We start from the raw sequence: 20,386 nt of genomic DNA, 5'->3' as shown, positions 1-20,386 counted from the left end.
TTGTTTTATATTAAATATATTATTTTATTCATGTGTTTATATTGTAAGACTAATTACAATTTTTTTAAAATAATATATTGATAATTGTTTAGAATTCTGATAACTCATTTTGAAAAATATATCAAATTTATGATATAGGATATTAGCTTATACTTAATGAATATTTTATAATAATTGATGAGCTATTAAACTTAGGTAGGTATGATAAATAAAAATAAAATACGTATTGTATAATTCTCCTAATATTAGTTATTGAGGCGTCTTTATGTAAGATTAACATAAAGTGAGCCCAATAAGATTATATTTTTTTAATAAGTTTTTTATGCCTCACAATTTTATACATTAGTATTTTAATATATATTTTTAATTGAGTTTAATTTAATTATATTTTATATTTAAAACTTCAACTAAAATATTGTGACATTATTTTTCATTAAATAATAATAAGATTATTTTATATACAAACATAATCATAATAAATATATATTAATAATTACCATAATTATATATTTCAATGCCTGATGAACACCCCTTCAAACGTTTAAGAATTCAATCTGAAGAGATAGATCGTGATCCAGGATCACGTAAACAAATATGTGAATTCCCTATCAGCAAACAAGATGAAATCCGACGAGCTTATCTCAAAGAAGGTCCATATCAACCTAAAAATATAGACTATCTATACATTAATGATACTCATCGTCGTCGATTTCAACCTTTGAATTGGCCCCTCCATGTACAAATTCCTGGCTACGTCCCTAGTTGTGAAAGCCATCTCTTGCACACTTCGGAATAACTCATATGAGAGAAAGACTGTTTAGAACTTGGAAGAAAAATACATGGAAGGTAGATTGCTCTGGGACCTGAAATTGCTAATTCACAAAGTCCATATTCCAAAGAATGCTTCCAGGTTCAACTACTTTGAGTCAGGATTTTATAAATCCCAAGTTGTCTTTACACCAGTCATATGAAATTACAACACATCACCAATGGTGAACCAAAAAATTTCATCTTTTTCTGGTGCAGTCTTTCATTGTGCTAATATTTCAACCATTTCTTTTATTAGTCCTCACCACATGAACCAGATTCTTGGTTTTCTCACTTGATTTTCGTATTATGAGGTCCTGAGGGATTCAAGGGGGTGTTTCTTTTACCTGGTGAAGCATTTGGGGACCTATGGTGCCTCATAAGGTTGCTTTTTCACATGGACATCAACACTGGGTAAGACCTCGATACTGATTGCGGATTGGTGTTGCATGTGTGAGAATAGTGGAGAGACTGTGGAGCATCTCTTGTGTTTGCTCTATTTGGAGTATCTTGGATTATACCAAAGATGACAGTTCAAATGCTACCTTTTTGGCAAGGAAGGTTCCATAATCAAAGGGGTGTAAGAGTTGAGTTTGGGGAGCTGCTCCTTTATGTATTTTGTGGACTGTATGGCAAGAAAGGAATAGCAAGAACTTTGATAGTGTTGAACGTCCTATTCACGTGATTACTGTCCTTATTACAGTCTTTGTACGATTGGATGAATGCCTTAGGCAGCGTCCTTATTGTAGCATTCTTTGATTTTCTATATTCCTAGAATTTTAGATTGTAATTGGTTAGGACTAGTTGGTACACACCCAGTGGAATCCACTAGTTCTTTTTTAATAAATTATTTTTATTCATCAAAAGAATCTAGGCATTACTTGATATTTTCTTCCATGTTAAATTGAACATGACCGATTTGTTTTTCAACATCTTCTCAGTCAATGTGGAAAAGCATTTGCCTTAATTCCCACTAGAACTTAAATTTTGGTATAATCAGTCTAAATGCGTAACATTTATCTGTTCTCTGCAAAATCTTTGCATGAATTCTCGATTACTATGAACAGTTGCAACTAAATTGAGAACCTCTGCCAAAATAACAGTGAGGAAAAGAAGCTTACCAGGATCATCAAAGTAACAACCAATTCCGGTTGCAGAGATGCCGACAGCATGAGCTTCAAGGTACAACACCTGTCCAAGAACTCCAGTCTCCCAAAATAATCGAGGATACATCCATGTATTCTTCTCACGCAATGTACTCTCAAAACGAGCCACCATACCAAGACTAAAGCAGCCATGACTAGCAATTTCCTGCATATAGGTGCATTATTTTTTAGCTATTGGCAAACATGCAAAAAGGCAAATCTCATTGTCAATTCTACTTCCATTAAGAAATAAGGTTATTCTTCTGCACATAAATGGGAGAATTGAATAACTGATGGGTAAAGGAACAAATAAGAATTCAAATTACTCTCTGGTCCATTGAATTCAGATAAAATTTAAACAGTTTTTCATGATATCATTCAAGAACAACAACCACCAAACCTTAATCCCAAAATATCATTCAAAAACAATCAGTCAAAAATTTCAAGACAAATACTCAAAAAATTAATGTTTCTGCTCAAAGGGTGCAGCACATCTTCTAATCCATAAGAAAATTTTCTAGTTGTTTTCAAATTATTCACGGATTTTTTTTTTCTTTTTGCCGGGAGAAAATATTGGCAAATTAGTTATGGGGAAAAAGATTCATGTTGCTTAGTGTCTTGTAAAGAGCTTTGGTCATTTTGCATGGTGCTTCAAAATACAAAATCCAAAAGCAACTACCTTTTTTATTCACTAAAAGGAAAATAAAGAGTATATGAAAGTCCATATCCAATTTCATGTTCATTTCTAAGATCCATACTTTAGTAGAAGCTCTTTCAACCTCATATTCATGACATAGATAAAGTATTGAACATCTATACCCCTTTTACACATGTTTATATTCTAGTCTCTGAACAACTCTAATGATAAATGAAACATTCAAAATGATAAAAACCATTAAAATGTGACACACCTGATGGCACGATAGTTTTTCAGAGAGCCTGTAATACAAAGAATCCTTCAGAGATCCTGAAGATGTATCAAGTCCATACAGAGGGAGATCATCAGGGCACCCATCTGGTTTTGCCCACGCAAAATTAGAATTCGTAGAGTTCTTACGCTCATGAAAGTGGTCCTCATTCCTCACCAGGAAATACAACCCTGCTGGCAACCCTGTCACCCTATGAACAAACAAAACAGCATGCACCTCAGCATCCCAAGGAAGCGCCCGGAACGGCAATGCCAGCTGTCTTCTTTGCTTCCCTCCACTTCCACAACCCGAAGGAAGGCAATGTAACAGTATCTGATAAAAAGTATCTCGGTGAATTGCAGTAACTCCATCCATATCCACCGCACTTCTACGCTTCCTAACAACTTCCCTAACCGTAAAACCTTTATAAGAACCTTCATTACGAACACCACTACTCTTAAATGGATCAATTTCAAGCCAATCTCCTATCACTAACGGCTTTTTCACCGCCTCCGCAGTTCGATAAATTATATCCCAACAAACATGCTGTTTACTAAGCAAATTAGGCTTCCCCTTCCACTCCAATTTAGAAAACTCCGAAATTGCAGAACTCAATTCTTTATAATTCACATCAAATTTTTACCAATTCCATTAGGAAAAACTAATAGCAAGCAATCAGGGTGTTCAAATTCAATCTCCGGAAACTTACCCTTAACAGGCCTAGAGGGGAATTTGAATTCCGGGAAAACTTCAAGCCCGAAAAGCTTCTTCAATTCCACGTATCCTAGACCATCCAAAAGCTTCATCCCAACCAAGGCCCGCCGCAGCCATTGTCACCGCGGCAATAGCATGGCCAACATCGTGATTACAGTACCGAAAGGCGCGCTCACCATACTTCCAAGCCTCTCTCCAGAAAATGGAGGAGAGCCCCACGAGCAAAGAGTTCTCAGGAAAGAAATTGGGGAAAAAGCCAGATGGGATTTCGGCTCTAAGCTCCAAAGAATGCTCTTTTGGAGCGTAATGGGTTTTGGAGGAGGGAGAGAAAGGAAGAGGGAGGAATATAGAGGAGCATATGCATCATCAGGGTTTTGCTGTAAAGTTTGGTTTTTTTGGGGTTCGGTTTGAGTTGGGAAGTGAAGGAGAGGAGCAGAGAGGTATCGGCGAAAAGGGTTGGGCTGGTTAGCCCAGTCGAGGCCGTGTGGTCCTCGTGCGTACTTGTCGAAGTTGTGCTTAGTTTGGTTGTGGTATTTGAGGACTTGTATAAGGTTTCGTTGTGTAAGTCTTCTTTGGGTTGTGATGAAGAAGAAGAGGTGGAAATTGACATGGTAATAATGGAGGTGGGGATTAAAGTTTTGGTTTTGGTGGTGAGGAATTTGAGCGTGGAGGTTGTTGAGGGAAAGAAATGGCAGAAGTGAGAGTTCTGTGAGGTTAGAGAGGGAGAGAATCTGGGACTAGAAAGAAGCGGTGGCATTGCAATGGCATCTATGAGTTTTAAACTTTTTCTTCTTTTACTTTTCTTGTTGTGGGGTTTAAAGCCAACATTTCTAGAATCCTGTTCGAGAGTCTAGAAATGGACCCAAAGTTTTGTGTTTTTTGTGGATTCTTATATTTTTAGGCAAAAGGGAACTTACAAATATCCAACAACCTGGGAGGACTGTACTTTTTGTTGTTTTTGGGCTTTCATATTACAAAAGAGAGAAATGTATGAATTCATTTGTTTCTGGATTATCAGTCATGTCACACTAGCAATCAGAAGGAAAGGATTGGGCCAAGTAGTGAGTGGCAGAAAGAGTTAGGGAGGTCTCATAAAGTGGGCTACTATAGATGAGAGGAGAGGCCTATTGGTAAACCACAATTTGAGACATGTTGAGCTTTCTTTTCTTTTTTGGTGGAAAAAGGACTGCATTGCATTAACTTAAACTGGTAGAGTTAAGGCATAGCCTCTCATATTACAACCCTATCGAATCAAAATACATAAGCATATTAATGTCTGAAGGTGGATCCACATAAATCACAAAATCCTGACTTTGGAAAGCTCCCTTTTTTGCTAGTTTGTCTGCGCACTGGTTCGCCTCACGGAAGCAGTGCCTAATCTTCACTTGTATCTTCCCTATGAGTTGCCTGCAGTCCCAGATAAGAGAGTAGTGAGCATTGTTACTACATAAGTTGCAAGCCAACCATTCCATCACCACTTTTAGGCTTTCTGTACCTATTTAAAAAAACTATAACGACCACCTTTATCTATATCATTTCATATACTATATAATAAAAGTTAGGGTTGGTTAGAATATATGGTTACACTAAGTGACTTTACCAAATTACAGAAACTTTTGTAGATTTTTAAAAAAAAAAAAGATATATATATATATATATATATTTTCTTATCTTCTTCTCCTATAATTTCTAAATTGATAAAAATCTTAATTTGATTACAATTCAAATTCTTCATCTAATCCTTTTATTATTAATATAATTAACTACAGAAAATTTTTTTTACACTATTAGTATTTTACTAGCCGTAGGTTTCTCTTGACTTCTAAATTCTTTATTATACCTTCTCTTTATTTTATTATTTTTAAATTAATTAAAAATCTTAATTCTATTATAATTTAAAATTCTACATTAGTTAATCCTCTTTCGAGTTGAAATATCATCTATTTTTTGGAGATGAGAAACTCACGCCAATACATAAATCCCCAAGACATAGCCAGTATGTATTTCTCTTTTTTCTTTTTCTTTTTAGATAAACTTTTTTAGGGGTTTTACTTATTTTCTTCCGTTTGTCCATCTTCTTGAGATTTTAAATTATAAAATTCAAACCGTTTGATAACATAGTTAATTGAAGTTCTAAATATGCACTTGCAGGTTGGATGAACCATTGTCTATACCTATTAATGCTACAAGTATGTCTTATCAATAGAAATAGATTAATTTATTAGAGTATTCCTAACAATGAATTTCTCGATTATTCCTAAATACTTTGTTAAATGATTGTTGCAACATTACATGGTTATTTTGATACTTTGTTAAATGATTGTTGTTGTCGACCTCACATGAATAAGTAAAGAATTATTTAGATTAAATTCTTCACAGTTTACATATTTATTGCTAATATATCCATACATCTCAAGTTTAATTAAAAATTATATGTTCTACACTTAAGAGAGAGAGAGAGAGATTTGGGCATTTAGGACCTTGCCAAAAGTTATCACTTCTTAATTTTCATCATATCTAAATGTCAATGAAGTTATTTTCGATTAGAGATCTCCTTTTATATTAGTTACATAATTATCTACCATCTTCCATTAAATTAATTTTGGACTTATATATGATTTTTTTAATAGAAAAACTTTACTTCATTTTTATTATTTATTTTGTTATTTACTTTTAATTAAATTAATAAAATATTTTCTTTAGTTTATACAGGGTTCTTGATTAAGTCGTGCATCGCACGGACATAATACTAGTAAGTATACTATAAAACCGAAACTTCTAACTTTTATTTGACTCTTTTTTTTTTCTTTTTTCTTTTTTTAACTTCCTAAGAGCTCACCACATTATATTTGAAGCTCTCACAATTTTCCACATCAATAATATTTAATTTTACTTCCTAAGAGCTTGCTACATAGGATTTAAAGCTCTCACAATTTTCCACATCAACAATATTTTGTTTTAAAAGTTAATTAAAAAAACTCACTTTCTCCCCAAAACAAAACCTGATAAACATTAGCATTATTTTTAATAAAAAATAAAATTAAACAGATTGACTTTCTTTCTCCCTTCCGAACAAATTACAACACACCATTGAAAAAAAAAAAAAAAACCGGGGAGGATGGCACCAAAAAGTGCTGGGATAGCACCAAAAGGTGCCACTACACAAAAACCCTAGAACCTGTACCTCTTATTACCTTCCTAAGACACAGTTCCTAAGACACAAATCTCTCTTTCTCTCTCTACGTTTGCGCCTCTTTCATGCTACACAACTCTCGCCTCTAAATCTTGGTACTATACTTTTTTTCTTCATCTAGGTTTTTAGTTCGTAGAGAGCTAAATTTTATACCTATAACTTTTGCATGTATTTTTTCATCATGCCCTTTTAGTTATCGTTGAGCATTCCTAAATTTGCATCTTTGCTTGATACAAGGATGAGAAGATAAATGGCTTCATGCCCTTTTAGTTATTCGTTGAGCTGTGTTTTTATTATTGTTATTGTTTATTTCTTTATCTTTCACCTCTTGCCCAGGCCTTTGGAGACTCAATATGTGAAGATCAAGCAAGTACTCCCATGTAGTTTTTTCATATTATAAGGATTAAGAAAGGTTCTCGGCCTTTTTTGGGAATTCTTTACTCTTGGCTTTCTTTCAGCATTTTATTATTTTCATTACTTATTATCATTACTTCAATGGTTTTGTTTATGATTTATTTTATTTTGTTCATTGTTTAGAGTTTAGACCCAGTAACACTTAAGATCTATCAACATATTGTGAAATTTCTATCCCTAAGGCTAGATGTAAGAGAGAGCTTGAGAGAGAAAGTAAACAACTTTGACATAACATTTGGAGTCTTATTTCAAGTACACACAATATATTTCAATTATCATAGTTGTTTTAGAAATCTACTTTATATTGCTTGCATATTGATTTGATCCATTTTATCTTTGACTATTTCTTTGTAGATGCTTATAGGGAGCTCAATTAGTGGGAAATTCAAAAGGTGAGTTTGAAAATCCTAGAGATCTTATGGTTATTAGGATCAATATGATTAAGGCAATCTCACTAATGGTATAGTTTCATAATCAATTTAATATTTTAGTAAATTATTTGAGTCTACCACAAAAACAGGTAAGTTTTCATGCGTAGCACATTAGCACGGGTTTGTGATTTATATATAAAAAAAATTTTAAAAAAAAATTACAATGTGGGGTGACACGTACTACGCTCTTTTGAAACTAAGAAGCTTGATCCTCTGCCATGTGGCATCTAAAAGTAACAAACCTAAGTCAATACAGCTAACATGAAATGCATGTACACACACCAAGATGGTAAAGTGCAACCAATACATATTGGAAAATAAAGATTATAAAAAACGCATACCATATTATACTATTACCAACAAGTTGTGCAGATTAGCCACTAATAGTAATGAACATTGAAAAGCCTAATTTCCACAAGAACGGCCACACAAATGAAGCCAAAAAAAAAAAAAAAAAAAGCAATATAATAATATTTTTCTCAAAATTGATGACTTACTTGAACAAACTGACACCAATCACGAATGTGAAGAGAAGAGACCAATACGTTTCAACCAGGTAAATTCATTGTGGAACTAGAAGACTGCAACATGAATATGCATTGCACAGGATCAGAAAAATAACGTTAAGCAAATCAGAAGCTGCCAAAAGAGCATTAATTTCACCAGTAGAAGAAACTAAATCATCATCAAAACGATCAGACATACTCATGATTATCAAGTTGGAATTTTTTGAACTTGTCTCGATTCAAATCCAAATTTAGTGGAAAACATAAGTTGGCATTAACTGGGCCACAAGACAGTATAGTGCTTCAAAGTTTACATGGTTGAGAATTAGCAATTACAGAAGTATATATATCTGCTTCGAAACCAACAGGTTTATCGTTGTTGAAGTCGGAATCATTGTTGACACTAGACAGACAGACAGCACTTCAATCAATTTACAGAGTCACTCAAAAAATTTGAGAAACTAAGATGTAAATGTTATCTTTATATGCAAATTAATGAGTGAAATTTGATGACATGTTCATTTCATCGGTCTAACCAAATTTTCAACCATTTCTAATTATTTGTTAAGTACATTAAATTAAATTGAACCCATCAGGCAATGGATACATGACAATTGACAACATAACCGAATCTAAGCAACAACATGCTATGCTAGTTATCCAAATTATTCAGAAATTTAAAAATTTTCCAACCAAAAGTTATTCCTAACTTTGGAAAACAGCAGAAAAATCCCAAGGATAAGAAGAACAAGTTACCTCTGACTCTGAGTTAACTTCTCGACCATCTCTTCGCACATACTTCCCATCAATCTGGATGTTTGGAATGTGGGAAATCTTGGCCCAATCTTCTCCTGATCCTTTTTGGCAACGTTCACTCAAAATTGAACTGTGACGAACCTCCAGTATCTGTAGTGGAGCCGTTCGAAGGAAGTCCGGCAGCGACTTTAACTTTGGGCTATAGAGAATTGTCAACTGTTTAAGGTGTGGCATTATAGTAATGCAACGTTTCTCCTCTTCTTCTTGTCCTCCACCTCCCCTCATTTCTCCAATCCCAATCCAATCTTCCCACTCGTTCAAATAATGAAACGAGAGAGATTTTAAATTCGGGAATATTTTTATTTTATCACATTTCTTGATTTCATTTTCTATTCCCAAAAACTCAATACCCACCTTTTTCAAGCTTATAAAGCAAGTTATTTTTAATGATTTGAGAGACGGAAGCTTCCCCAAAGGAGGCAAACAATCTAACTGTGTGAAGCATGTGAGAGTAAGCCTTTTCAAATTGATCAGGGGCATCGTCCAATTAGGAGACATCTTGGTGCCTTGATAATCATTAATGGATAAATTTACCAAGTCTCGAGGTGGCTCTAAGGCATTTAGAACTAATGCATCATTCTCTCCGCCAAAATGTAGATTCAAATCACGAAGGTGTTTCTTCTTCTTAAGTTGTGCATTCTCAGCCTCAGTTACATTTGCAACATTCCCCAACCCTCTTATTTCAAGAGTTCCTTGAAGGTAGTTCAAATTTTTTAATTCTTCAAGTTTACATCCTTTGTTGTCATCCTTACCACTTACAAAGAAATATCTTAATGTTCTAAGAGCAATCAATCTTCCAATTCCTCTTGGAAACTCTAACTGTCTATTTAAAGAAGATACACCCAAAATAAGATGTCTTAAATTAATTAGTTTACCCATCCCCTGCGGCATTTTCTTGAACCCATCACTCCGAATATTGACCTTCAACATTTGTAAATTGCATAGATTGCAGATGGTTTCAGGTAATTTGTCTCCATTGTAATTACCTAAATTGAGGTACCTCAAATGTATGAAATTTTGCACGGTATCTGGAAGTTCCTTTGACTTACCATCTAGACAATCCAAAGTTAACATTCGTAACCTTCTAAAATGTTGGAATAAATTAGATAGGTTATAATCACTTCGATATACAAAACTGAGGGTGCGCAAATTTTTCGCACTATAAATGGACACAAGATTTTGGTCCTCTCTTGCAATTTCTAAACGCAAATGGTGAGCATTTTTACAATCTAATCCCAACTCTTTGTCACTATTGATTGTGAAGCATTCATTTTTTGTCATTAACTGTGCAAAATCATGCACTATGTCATGCATTTTACACCTTATTATCTTGCCACCATAGTCTTTCACAAAATCTTGAAAGAAAGAGAGCATGGCCAAAGATTCAAAGTATTCTCTTGCTTTGATTTCCATCTCCATATCTTCTTTTGAATTGATATATCCTTGTGCCATCCACATAAAGACCAACTCATCACTAGAAAAGAAATAATCTTTTGGAAAGAAAGCACAATATGACAAACATCGTCTCAATGGAGAAGGCAAATCATAATAACTCAATAATAATGGTGCGAAAAGACCCCTCTCAACGTCTTCTAATTCCCACAAACTACTCCATAAAACCATCTCCCATTGTTCTCTGCTTCTCTTGAAGCGCATTAGACTCCCGAGAGTTTTTGCAGCGAGTGGCAAGCCTTTACACTTCTTTGATATTTGCATGCCAAGGTCTTCTAATTGCTTACATTCCTTAGAATCCTTATCAGAAAATGCTATTTTACTAAATACCAACCAACAATCTTCGTCAGACAATACCTCCAAATTGATCGTGCATGCACTACCCATCATCTTTGCAACTACGTTTTTTCGTGTGGTTACTAGAATTCTACTTCCCTGGGCACCATATTTGAGTGAAAGTTTAAATGGCTCCCATAATGTAGAGTCTTCAGTCCACACATTATCCAGGACAAGAAAGAACTTCTTTCCCATGATTAATTCACAAATTTTTTTTAGTAGACTTTGCAATTCAATAATGTTTGGGTCACCACCTCCTAAGGTTTCAATGATTGCTTTAGCAACCTTACACTGATCAAAAGGTTTAGAAACACAAACCCACATTATGTTTTTCTCAAAGTGGTCTTGCACCTCAGGATCATTATAGGCTAATTGGGCAAGAGTGGTTTTTCCAATTCCACCCATGCCCACTAAAGAGATTACATAAGGGCTTCTTTCTTCTTCATTACCCTTGCCCAATAGAATGCTCACTAGATGACCCCTAACCTCATCACGGCCACATATTTCAGATATATCAACAAAGGCAGTAGTTTTTGGATGCTCAACTACTTCAAGGGTAGGGCCTCTAGTCAACTCAAACACATACAACACTCTCTCTCTTACAACCTCATCTAATTTTCTATTCAGTTCTTTTATCTTGTGAGCAATGTCGTGACGCAAAACAAGTTTATGAACTTGATAACAACAAGTAGGAGAGGGGATGAAGGGGCATACCTTCTTCTTCTTTTTCTTCACAATAGGATCATTTTCAGCAGCAGTTTCTTCTTCTTCTTTTTCAATTTCTGATTTGATCATTGCAGTGTTCCACTCATCCAGCACGTTGTCCATCTCATAGGATACGTCCTTGAGCTTTTCTAACCAAAGCTTCACAGCATGCTCCTTCATTTGTCTCTTCTCAGCATCATCGAGCACCGCATTCACAGTTCGTAGATTGCCTTCAAGCTTTCGGACTTCTTCATCAACGCCAACAACCAACCTTAACTCTTGTTTCGCCTCTCGAGTAGTGATTGAAGCAAACTGCTCCAAGAGAACAGAAATAAGAAATTCAGCCATACTCCGATCGAGAGTGAAATTGCGATTCACAATACAAGAAATGGAAGGTGGAGATAGGAAGAAAAGGTTGTTCACAAAGTAGAAACTGAAATTAATAGCAGCTGGTGTGCCTTGTTCTTCTTCTATTCTCCTATATATTGCTTTTCCACATCGTCAATGGACTCATTATGCACCCATATTCCTGATTGGTTGTGTAACTTACTGGGAAAGTATATAGGGACGACTTGTGGACTGGTGGGATGTCCCACATACAAATGTTTCAATGAGCAAAGCACGGCATCCACTTAATCCTAACTCAAAAACTTGGGGCCAAATCTGGTCAATGAAGTCCACGCGGTACATGGTTGGTTCACACTGAATCTTCTCTTCAATTTACCAATGATAAAAATTAATTGGGTAAATTCCAGAAACCTCTCCTGAGGTTTGAAGAAATACCAAACACGTCCAACAGTTGGTGAAAATGACCAATTTACTCCTAAAAAAGCAGACGGTGTGTACTGCCGTTACTCTCTCCAAACGATTTTTTTTCCATGTTCTCTGTTCACTTTCTTCTTCGCGCCATAACATAAACGCTTCTCTCTGAAAGCTCAAACCACATGTATTTTGAGAAAGATTACAGAAAAAAATCACTAAGCCAGTACCCATTTTTCAAATCAAAACCATACATTTTCAAATCAAAGCCATACATTCTCATTTGGAAAAATAAAAATTTACATTACATTCTAAAAACAAAAATCCTTCCTCCATCAAACCAAGATCAACCCAATTAGATCCAGTATCACACAAGGCAATCAAACATAGATCGGCTCAACCAATCAACCATCCAACATCTCAACTCAAATAGATCCGTTTACATCACACCTCAAACAGATCCAAAAAAATAAAATAAAATTCAAAACAAAAACCGGACCCATTGGTGAGCATCGTGTGACCCAACAACCGCCCGCACCACGGCACCACCCATCACTACCCACCCATCGATTTCAAACCCAAACCACTCCCACCATCAAACATCACATTATTCACACCTCAAACCCAAACAAACCACAAATTATTTAAAAAAAAAAACCCCACCGTCGAGCATCGTGTGACCCAACAACCACTGTCCACCACGGCACCACCCATCACTACCCACACATCTTCCTCAAACCCAAACCGTTCCAACTATCAAACATCACACCTCAGACCCAAACAAAACCCAAATCAAAAAATTAAAAAAAAAAATACCCATACCCACAACGGCAGCTCCACCGAACTGACCTTGCAACCGCCATCTCCACTCATCGTGACCCAGCAATCGCCATCTACAATTCATCATGATTCGCAACCCAACCACAAAGCTTTTAACGGCGGATTATAGTGTGAGATTTGTGGTTAAACCGGCTTTGAAACCATTGCGGTGGAGGAGTTGGTGGTCCCGAGTCTGAAATTTCAGACTTGAGCTTGAGAGAGAGATATTTTTTGACGTGAAGAAAAAGAGAGAGAGATTTTCTGCGTGATTCGTGAAGAAGAGAGAATTACAGAACATAGTTTGATATATGGTGCTTAAACGGCGTTACACGCCATTTGCTTTTTAGGAGCAAATCGGTCATTTTCAACAACTGTTGGACGTGTTTGGTATTTCCTCAAACCTCCGGGGAGGTTTCTGAAATTTACCCAAATTAATTTCCCCACTATATTACAAAAAAACAAAATTCCCCACGTTATTAAATAGTCATGAGCCTCTTTTATTTTGTACAAAAACAATGATGTCACAAAATAATTAGAGCCACCCACCTGGACCCAACCAATGAGTGAAAAAGCAAACACATCTACCAAAAAAAAAAAAAAAAAAGTAAAAACCCATAGTAATGGGTAAAATTTATTGTTCGTGTTACCATTTAAATTTAAGTCAGAAAAAAAAAATCAAAATAAACTGTTTGTATTTAAAGTTTACTAGAAAAATGTAAATGAGTGATTAAGAAATTGATTCCTAATATGGAATCCAAATCTTTTATTTTTTCTACATCACACATAAAAATTTATCATGTATAACTATATTAATTAAATTCTAATTTTATTCCTTTAATATTTCAATTATCCATAATAAATAAATAAAACCCAGTACGCCCAATCACCTCCACAAGTCCACCTCCTACCCTCACGCGTACCACCTACCTTCATTGGCGTTGCTAGCAAGAGGCCTCCAACAAACTCGTCTCTATTCCATTTCATCCCTCTCAACTCATCCACCACCATCGTCATCTTTACATTGAAGGGTTATTAAGGATTTATTGTGACTATTCAAATCAACCTGCAATAATCTCATTTATTTTCAAATGTGTGTTGATCTTTTTGCTTTAAATGGATGTGATTGTTTTAACAAAAGGTTCGGTTTGGGTATTTGTTCTTTTGGTTGAAATTGGTGGTGGGTAAAAGGGAGATGGGTTCGTTGAGGAGGGTGATTGGCCATAACTATGTTAAGTTGGAAGCCTCTTGCTAGTAGCGCTTTGTGGTGAATATATATTTTTAAGCCATATCAAATGTTGTATATACAAAATGGATATTTGAAATGTAGCTATTGGAAATGGTTGCTGATCTTTTAGTTCTTTTAATAGTGATGGTCTATGTGTGTTGGTTTGATTGAACATAGATGGCCAAAGAAAATTTTGCCCTTTCTTTTCCAAAAATTGTTGAAACATAGTCATGTGGGTAATTTTGGAATAATTACTAGCAAAAATTTTTTATCTATGTTATTGAATTATTTCATTAATACAAAATTCTTTTCTTTTACTTCTTATAAAATGTTCATGATTATTCTTTCAATGGATTTTATAAAGGCTAATGGACTTAACTGACTTCATAAGTCATCTATTCAAGATGTCAACTGAGGCAAATATTTATTCACTGTCTCTTTTTTTTTTATTCTTTTAATTTTGACATATTATTATGGTAAGTTTTTTCAATTTGTGGTGTTGATGTCAAGCTTATGATGAGTAGGTGGTAAATACAAACAATCAAGCCTATATCTTGACATCTTAGATAATTTTCTTTTTAGTCTTTTCTGCTTAATACAAATTAGATAGTTTAGATTTTTGCTATTATTTTTTCTCATAACTAATGAGTATATTTTTTATGTTGTTTCTATTTAGATATTTTGTATGCAAAAATTTGGACTTAACAAACTGTAATTGAGCTAAATGATCACATGCACTTTCATTCAATTTAGGAGATACTATTGAACTAATTTATTCTTTTATTATGTTGTATTTAGAAGAATTTTGTTGAGGTACAAATTTTCGGGCTTTAATTTCATTAGCCCACTCACAAAATACTCACATGAGCCCACACATTATATTAAACTCACATAAATATTCCCCATATATATATATATATATATATATTACCCAAATATTCTCCATGTTATTGGGCTCTCACAAATATTCCATACACAAACTCATAAATTGTCTTGAGCCCTCTCACAAATATTCCATACATGAGTCCATAAATTGCCTTGGGTCCTCTCACAAATATTACCCATTATAGCCTACATATTATCCAACTTGGGTTTTCACAAAAATACTCACTATATTGCTACCATATTGAACCACAAAATTATACCATCTCTATAAAAAGCCCAAAAGCACTTACCTTGTGGGAAAATCCAAAAAGCCCAACAAAACCCTTAAAAAACTCGTTGCTATACGGCACCCTAAAGCCCATTGCTACATGGCACTTTTACAAAGCCCGTTGCTACGCGGCATCTTTACAAAACTCGTTGCTACACGGCACCTTTAAAGCCTGCTACAATGTGGCATCTTCAAAGCTCGCTACAATGCAGCATCTCTAAAACCCGCTACGATGCGGCACCTCTAAAACCCGCTACGATGCAGCACCTCTAAAGCTCATTGCTACACGGCATCTTTACAAAGTCCGTTGCTACACGGCACCTCTAAAGCCTGCTATGATACGGCATATTCAAAACCTGCTACAATGTGGCATCTTTAAAGCCCGCTACAATGCGGCATCTTCAAAGCCTACTACGATGCGGCACCTCTAAAACCCGCTACGATGCGGCATCTCTAAAACTCACTATGATGCGACACCTCTAAAGCCTATTACGATACGGCACCTTTAAAACCCGTTACGATATTGCACTTCTACTAAGTCTAGTTGCTACACGGAAATATTTTTGCAAAATCCTACAAAGTCCAAATGTTAATTTGGCACTATTTTTACAAAACTCAAATGCTAATTTGACACTATTTTTACAAAGCCCAAATGCTAATTTAACACTATTTTCATAAAACTCAAATGCTAATTTGGTTCCTATTTTACAAAGCCCAAATGCTAATTTGACACTATTTTCATAAAACCCAAATGCTAATTTGGCTCCTATCTTACAAAACCTAAATACTAATTTGGCAACTATAGGGTCTTGATTTACAGTCCAAGCCCAAAATGTACGGGATGTTGGCCCAATGAGCCCAGTACAATAAATTTGTAGAGAGTGAGTTGAAGAACTAGGCCTTAATGAATTAAACAACGGATAAATTTAATTTGAATGACTGTCAAACACAAATAAGAGATTTGATCTTAATATATTTTCAGTCCAAGGAGGTCCCCCTTTTATAATTTAATCACAAATGGATACAAAGATAATTTAGATTGCTACAGTCTTTTTACTCTATTTTTCCTGATCTTCTCTTCATGAAGAGCCTTTCACATTATATATCCTCCTTTGGATCATCTTCATCCTACACTTGTTGATCATCCGAGCCTTTACTTGAGTACCTGTCCCATCAAACACCCTTTCTGGTTTGCTGTGAGTTGTGGTAGCCAAGGTAGCATTGTTCGGAGGTTTTCTCCACATAAATGCGGCCAGAAAAGTAGTTGCAGTGCATTTAATGCGGTGGTGACAACTTTCCATTAGAAATTTTTAGGTTTCCTTCTTTTTTGTATGTTCATGAGGCATGTTCCTATCATTGGAGCTTCTTGGAGGATCATTCTAATTGCTGGAGTACGTACTTTAAACTATATTCATCATATCCGAAGAAGAGTTTCTCATCGGATCACCTTTCATTCATTCCCTACTTATGGGACTTTAATGGGGAACATGCAACAATTATTTGCTCCTCATCGGACCTATCAATGTCCTCGAACAAAGTCCAAGACCCAACATATGGTTTTTGGCACTTTATCCTTACTGCAACTATCTCTAAAAGCCCAAATAATAATTTGACACTATTTTCATAAAGCTCAAATATTAATTTGGCACTATTTTCATAAAGCTCAAATAATAATTTGGCACTATTTTATAAACCCAAATAATAATTTGGCAACTATTCCTACAAAAGCCCAAATCTATTTTGGCAACTATTTTACAAAAACCAAAGCACTATTTTGGCAAAAACAATTACTTTATGCTCAAAACCCAAATGCTAATTTGACACTATTTTACAAAGTCCAAATGCTAATTTGACACTATTTCACAAAAGCCTAAATACTAATTTGACACTATTTTCATAAAACCCAAATAATAATTTGGCACTATTTCACAAAAGCTCAAATACTAATTTGACTCTATTTTCATAAAGCCCAAATAATAATTTGGTACTATTTTACAAAACCCAATTGCTAATTTGGCAACTATTTTACAAAACCCAAATGCTATTTTGGCACATATTTACAAAATTCAAATATTATTTTGACACTTGTTTTACATATACTAAATCCCACACTCATGGGAAATATAATTATTCATCCCTCAAGAAATACCTCTCTTACAAGATTTATAAAAGCCCATGAATATCACCCATGACAAAACTATTCATTTTGTAGGGACAACCAAGCCCAAAGGAGCTTAACTACAAAGCCCAACTGGACCAGCCTAGCTCACACATAAATTCTAGCAGCAAGAGGTCACGTGAGCTTACCAGCCAAAATCTAACACGACTAAACAGTTGGAGCCCATTCCCATCAAGTCCCAACTTGTCTAATCAGATCAAAAGAGGACATGTGTCCATCAGGGGTTAAACCCTTCCTTTACAAGTTGAAATCTCATAATTTCTCAAGCGACATAAAGTTGAAAGAGATGTGACAGAAAGCTAGGAAGCTTCAGCTAGCTGTCACTTCTTTCTTCTCCACCCATCCAGTCAAGAACCAAAAGCAGCCATGATCAGACCATCAAAGCTCCTGAAACAATTTGAAATCAATTCATTTTCATATTAAAAACGTGTATTCTTTGGTTCATGGACCAAACACATGAACCCCAAATGGGAAAACTTAGAGAAATATGGTTTGAAGGGCGTCAAAGGGATCCCAGCAGAGTTCCTAGCAAGGGTTCCAAGGTTGACACTTGGCTTAGGGTGATCCAATCTGCCCTAAGGAGTTCTGATTTTAGCTGCAGCATAACCAAAATCATTAGCCTAAAGCATGCTCTAATCCCATCAGCCAAGGCCAATCAACATTCAATGACAAGTTAGAATCCCAACTATTATTACCCAAAACAGTAAGAACCTTCTAAAAGCTAAGCTTACCACTATTAGCTAAAATCCCAACACACTAGAGGAGACCAAGATATACTAAGACATACACCAGGAAAGATTTTTCCTTAACCTCTCTGTTTAAACCTTCTCTAAGCTCTAAAAAAAGCATTGAGTTCTTAGTTTCAAGCCTAGAAACTAAGTCCCCAGCTCCTATCTTAAAAACACTTCTCATAGCTCTACCCATCAGCCAAGGCCAATCAACATCCAATGCTAAGTCAGAATCCCAACTATTATTACCCAAAACAGCAAGAACCTTTTAAAAGCTAAGCTTACCACTATTAGCTAAAATCCCAATAATAATTTTCTAAGAATTTTCTTAGGATTGGGAAAGATTTAGCAGAGATTATTTGCTAATTACCCCCTAAAAACCCAAATATAAATGGAACTCTCCATTAATGCTTCACCAACACACTAGAGGAGACCAAGATATACTAAGACATACACCAGGAAAGATTTTTCCTTAACCTCTCTGTTTAAACCTTCTCTAAGCTCTGAAAAAAGCATTGAGTTCTTAGTTTCAAGCCTAGAAACTAAGTCCCCAGCTCCTATCTCAAAAACACTTCTCATAACTCTACTCATAAACACTTATCTACCCCCAACAAAAAGTTCCAGCAGCCTTACTATATACTCTCATTCATTACTCATACTACTCACAAATGACTCTCTCTACTCATTACTCACTATATTCACGAGCATGTCTTGGTATCATAATGATCTTACTGCTCTAGTTGGGATTTCTCTCTCTCCCTTCATCTCACACTAAGTTTTCCTCATTATTTGTCATAATGGAACCCATGATATTTACTTATTCATTTACTATTGATGGTTATGATGTAATTGTTACTATAGAATTATTCCCTCATATTGTTGTATTAGAAGACTCCTCTCTAAAGCTAACGGATGATGAGTTTGAAAGTGTAGATATTTTCCTTAATTTGTGAAGTAGCTAACAGCTGGAGGTTTATCATGTTTTATCTTTCTTTACAGCTTAGTTATTTTCTATAGAAACACCTTACCGTTGGGTCATTTTCTGCAGAAACAGTTTGCTACTGGGTTCTTTCTTACAGTATATTTTTTAACCGTGCTGACATGTTCGCTGTAGGGATTGTTTATGGGTTATTTGTGTCAGTTCCAATCTAGGCCCAAGGCATAAAATATAGTGGATTCCTTGGACCTTCATCGATAGCCTTTGGGCTGTGCTTCAAGCCCATCGTTGAGTTTCGATTTAGACCCCCCAACCCAACATAAATCTCATTTGTCGGAAAGGAAACTTTTTCGTCATAACTATTGATGGTTATGATGTAACTGTTACTATATAATTTTTCCCTCATATTGTTGTATTAGAAGACTCCTCTCTAGAGTTAACGAATGATGAGTCTGAAAGTGTAGATATTTTCCTTAATTTGTGAAGTAGCTAACAGCTGGAGGTTTATCCTGTTTTATCTTTCTTTACCGCTGGGCTATTTTCTACAGAAACACCTTATCGCTGGGTCATTTTCTGCAGAAACAGTTTACTGCTGGGTTATTTCTTGCAGTATGCTTTTTAACAGTACTGACATGTTCGCTGTAGGGATTGTTTATGGGCTACTTTTGTCGGTCCCAATCTAGGCCCAAGGCATAAAATACAGTGGATTCCTTGGACCTTCACTAATAGCCTTTGGGTCGTACATTAAGCCCATCGTTGAGTTTCGGTTTAGACCCCCCAACCCAACATAAATCTCATTTGTTGGAAAGGAAACTTTTTCGCCCCCAACAAATTTCACAGACAAAGATTGTGAATTGATTTTGTATATGTAGTATCTAGCATTGATTTTCAAAATTATATACATAATAGTAATGTAATGAGAAACTTGACGTAGCCAATATCATGAAAATTGAAAGGAAAAATTATTTTAGTATCTCCAAATATTCTGGTTGAACTAATATTCTATATGTTTAATAATCCAAGCTAAAATCAATAGCATGACTACAATTCACCATTCTTGTGCATAAGCACGAGTTACATACTAGTTTTTTTGTAAAGTCCAATCATCTCAGTCCTAATAAGACCTCTTTTCTTACAAATCTTCTAAATCATAATAAAA

The 20,386-nt window shown here is 35.2% G+C and overlaps 2 protein-coding genes and 1 pseudogene across 8 annotated transcripts in view; 1 reads left to right on the top strand and 2 right to left on the bottom strand.

Annotated features, from left to right (window-relative positions):
• Nucleotides 1-13,437, bottom strand: part of LOC126697130 (putative disease resistance protein RGA3) — a 46,445-nt gene extending 33,008 nt beyond the window's left edge. The window contains exon 1 of one of the 5 annotated variants that reach the window (XM_050393993.1): nt 11,699-13,437. In XM_050393993.1, the coding sequence (XP_050249950.1) occupies nt 11,699-11,775 (77 nt within the window). In that variant the 5' untranslated portion in view covers nt 11,776-13,437. Of the gene's footprint in view, nt 1-8,874 lie in introns of all 5 variants that reach the window. The other 4 variants (XM_050393991.1, XM_050393989.1, XM_050393990.1 and 1 more) reach the window with 4 other exon arrangements.
• The window catches only part of LOC126697134 (arginase 1, mitochondrial), a 51,284-nt gene that overhangs the window by 10,463 nt on the left and 20,435 nt on the right, over nt 1-20,386 (top strand). The window lies entirely within an intron of this gene.
• On the bottom strand, nt 1,771-11,584 carry LOC126697133 (uncharacterized; annotated as a pseudogene).

This window comes from Quercus robur, chromosome 8, assembly GCF_932294415.1.
Source record: "Quercus robur chromosome 8, dhQueRobu3.1, whole genome shotgun sequence".
NCBI classification, from domain to species: Eukaryota; Viridiplantae; Streptophyta; class Magnoliopsida; order Fagales; family Fagaceae; genus Quercus; species Quercus robur.
The sequence above is the reverse complement of the archived record's forward strand: the minus strand, read 5'-3'. Positions and strand labels throughout refer to the sequence as shown.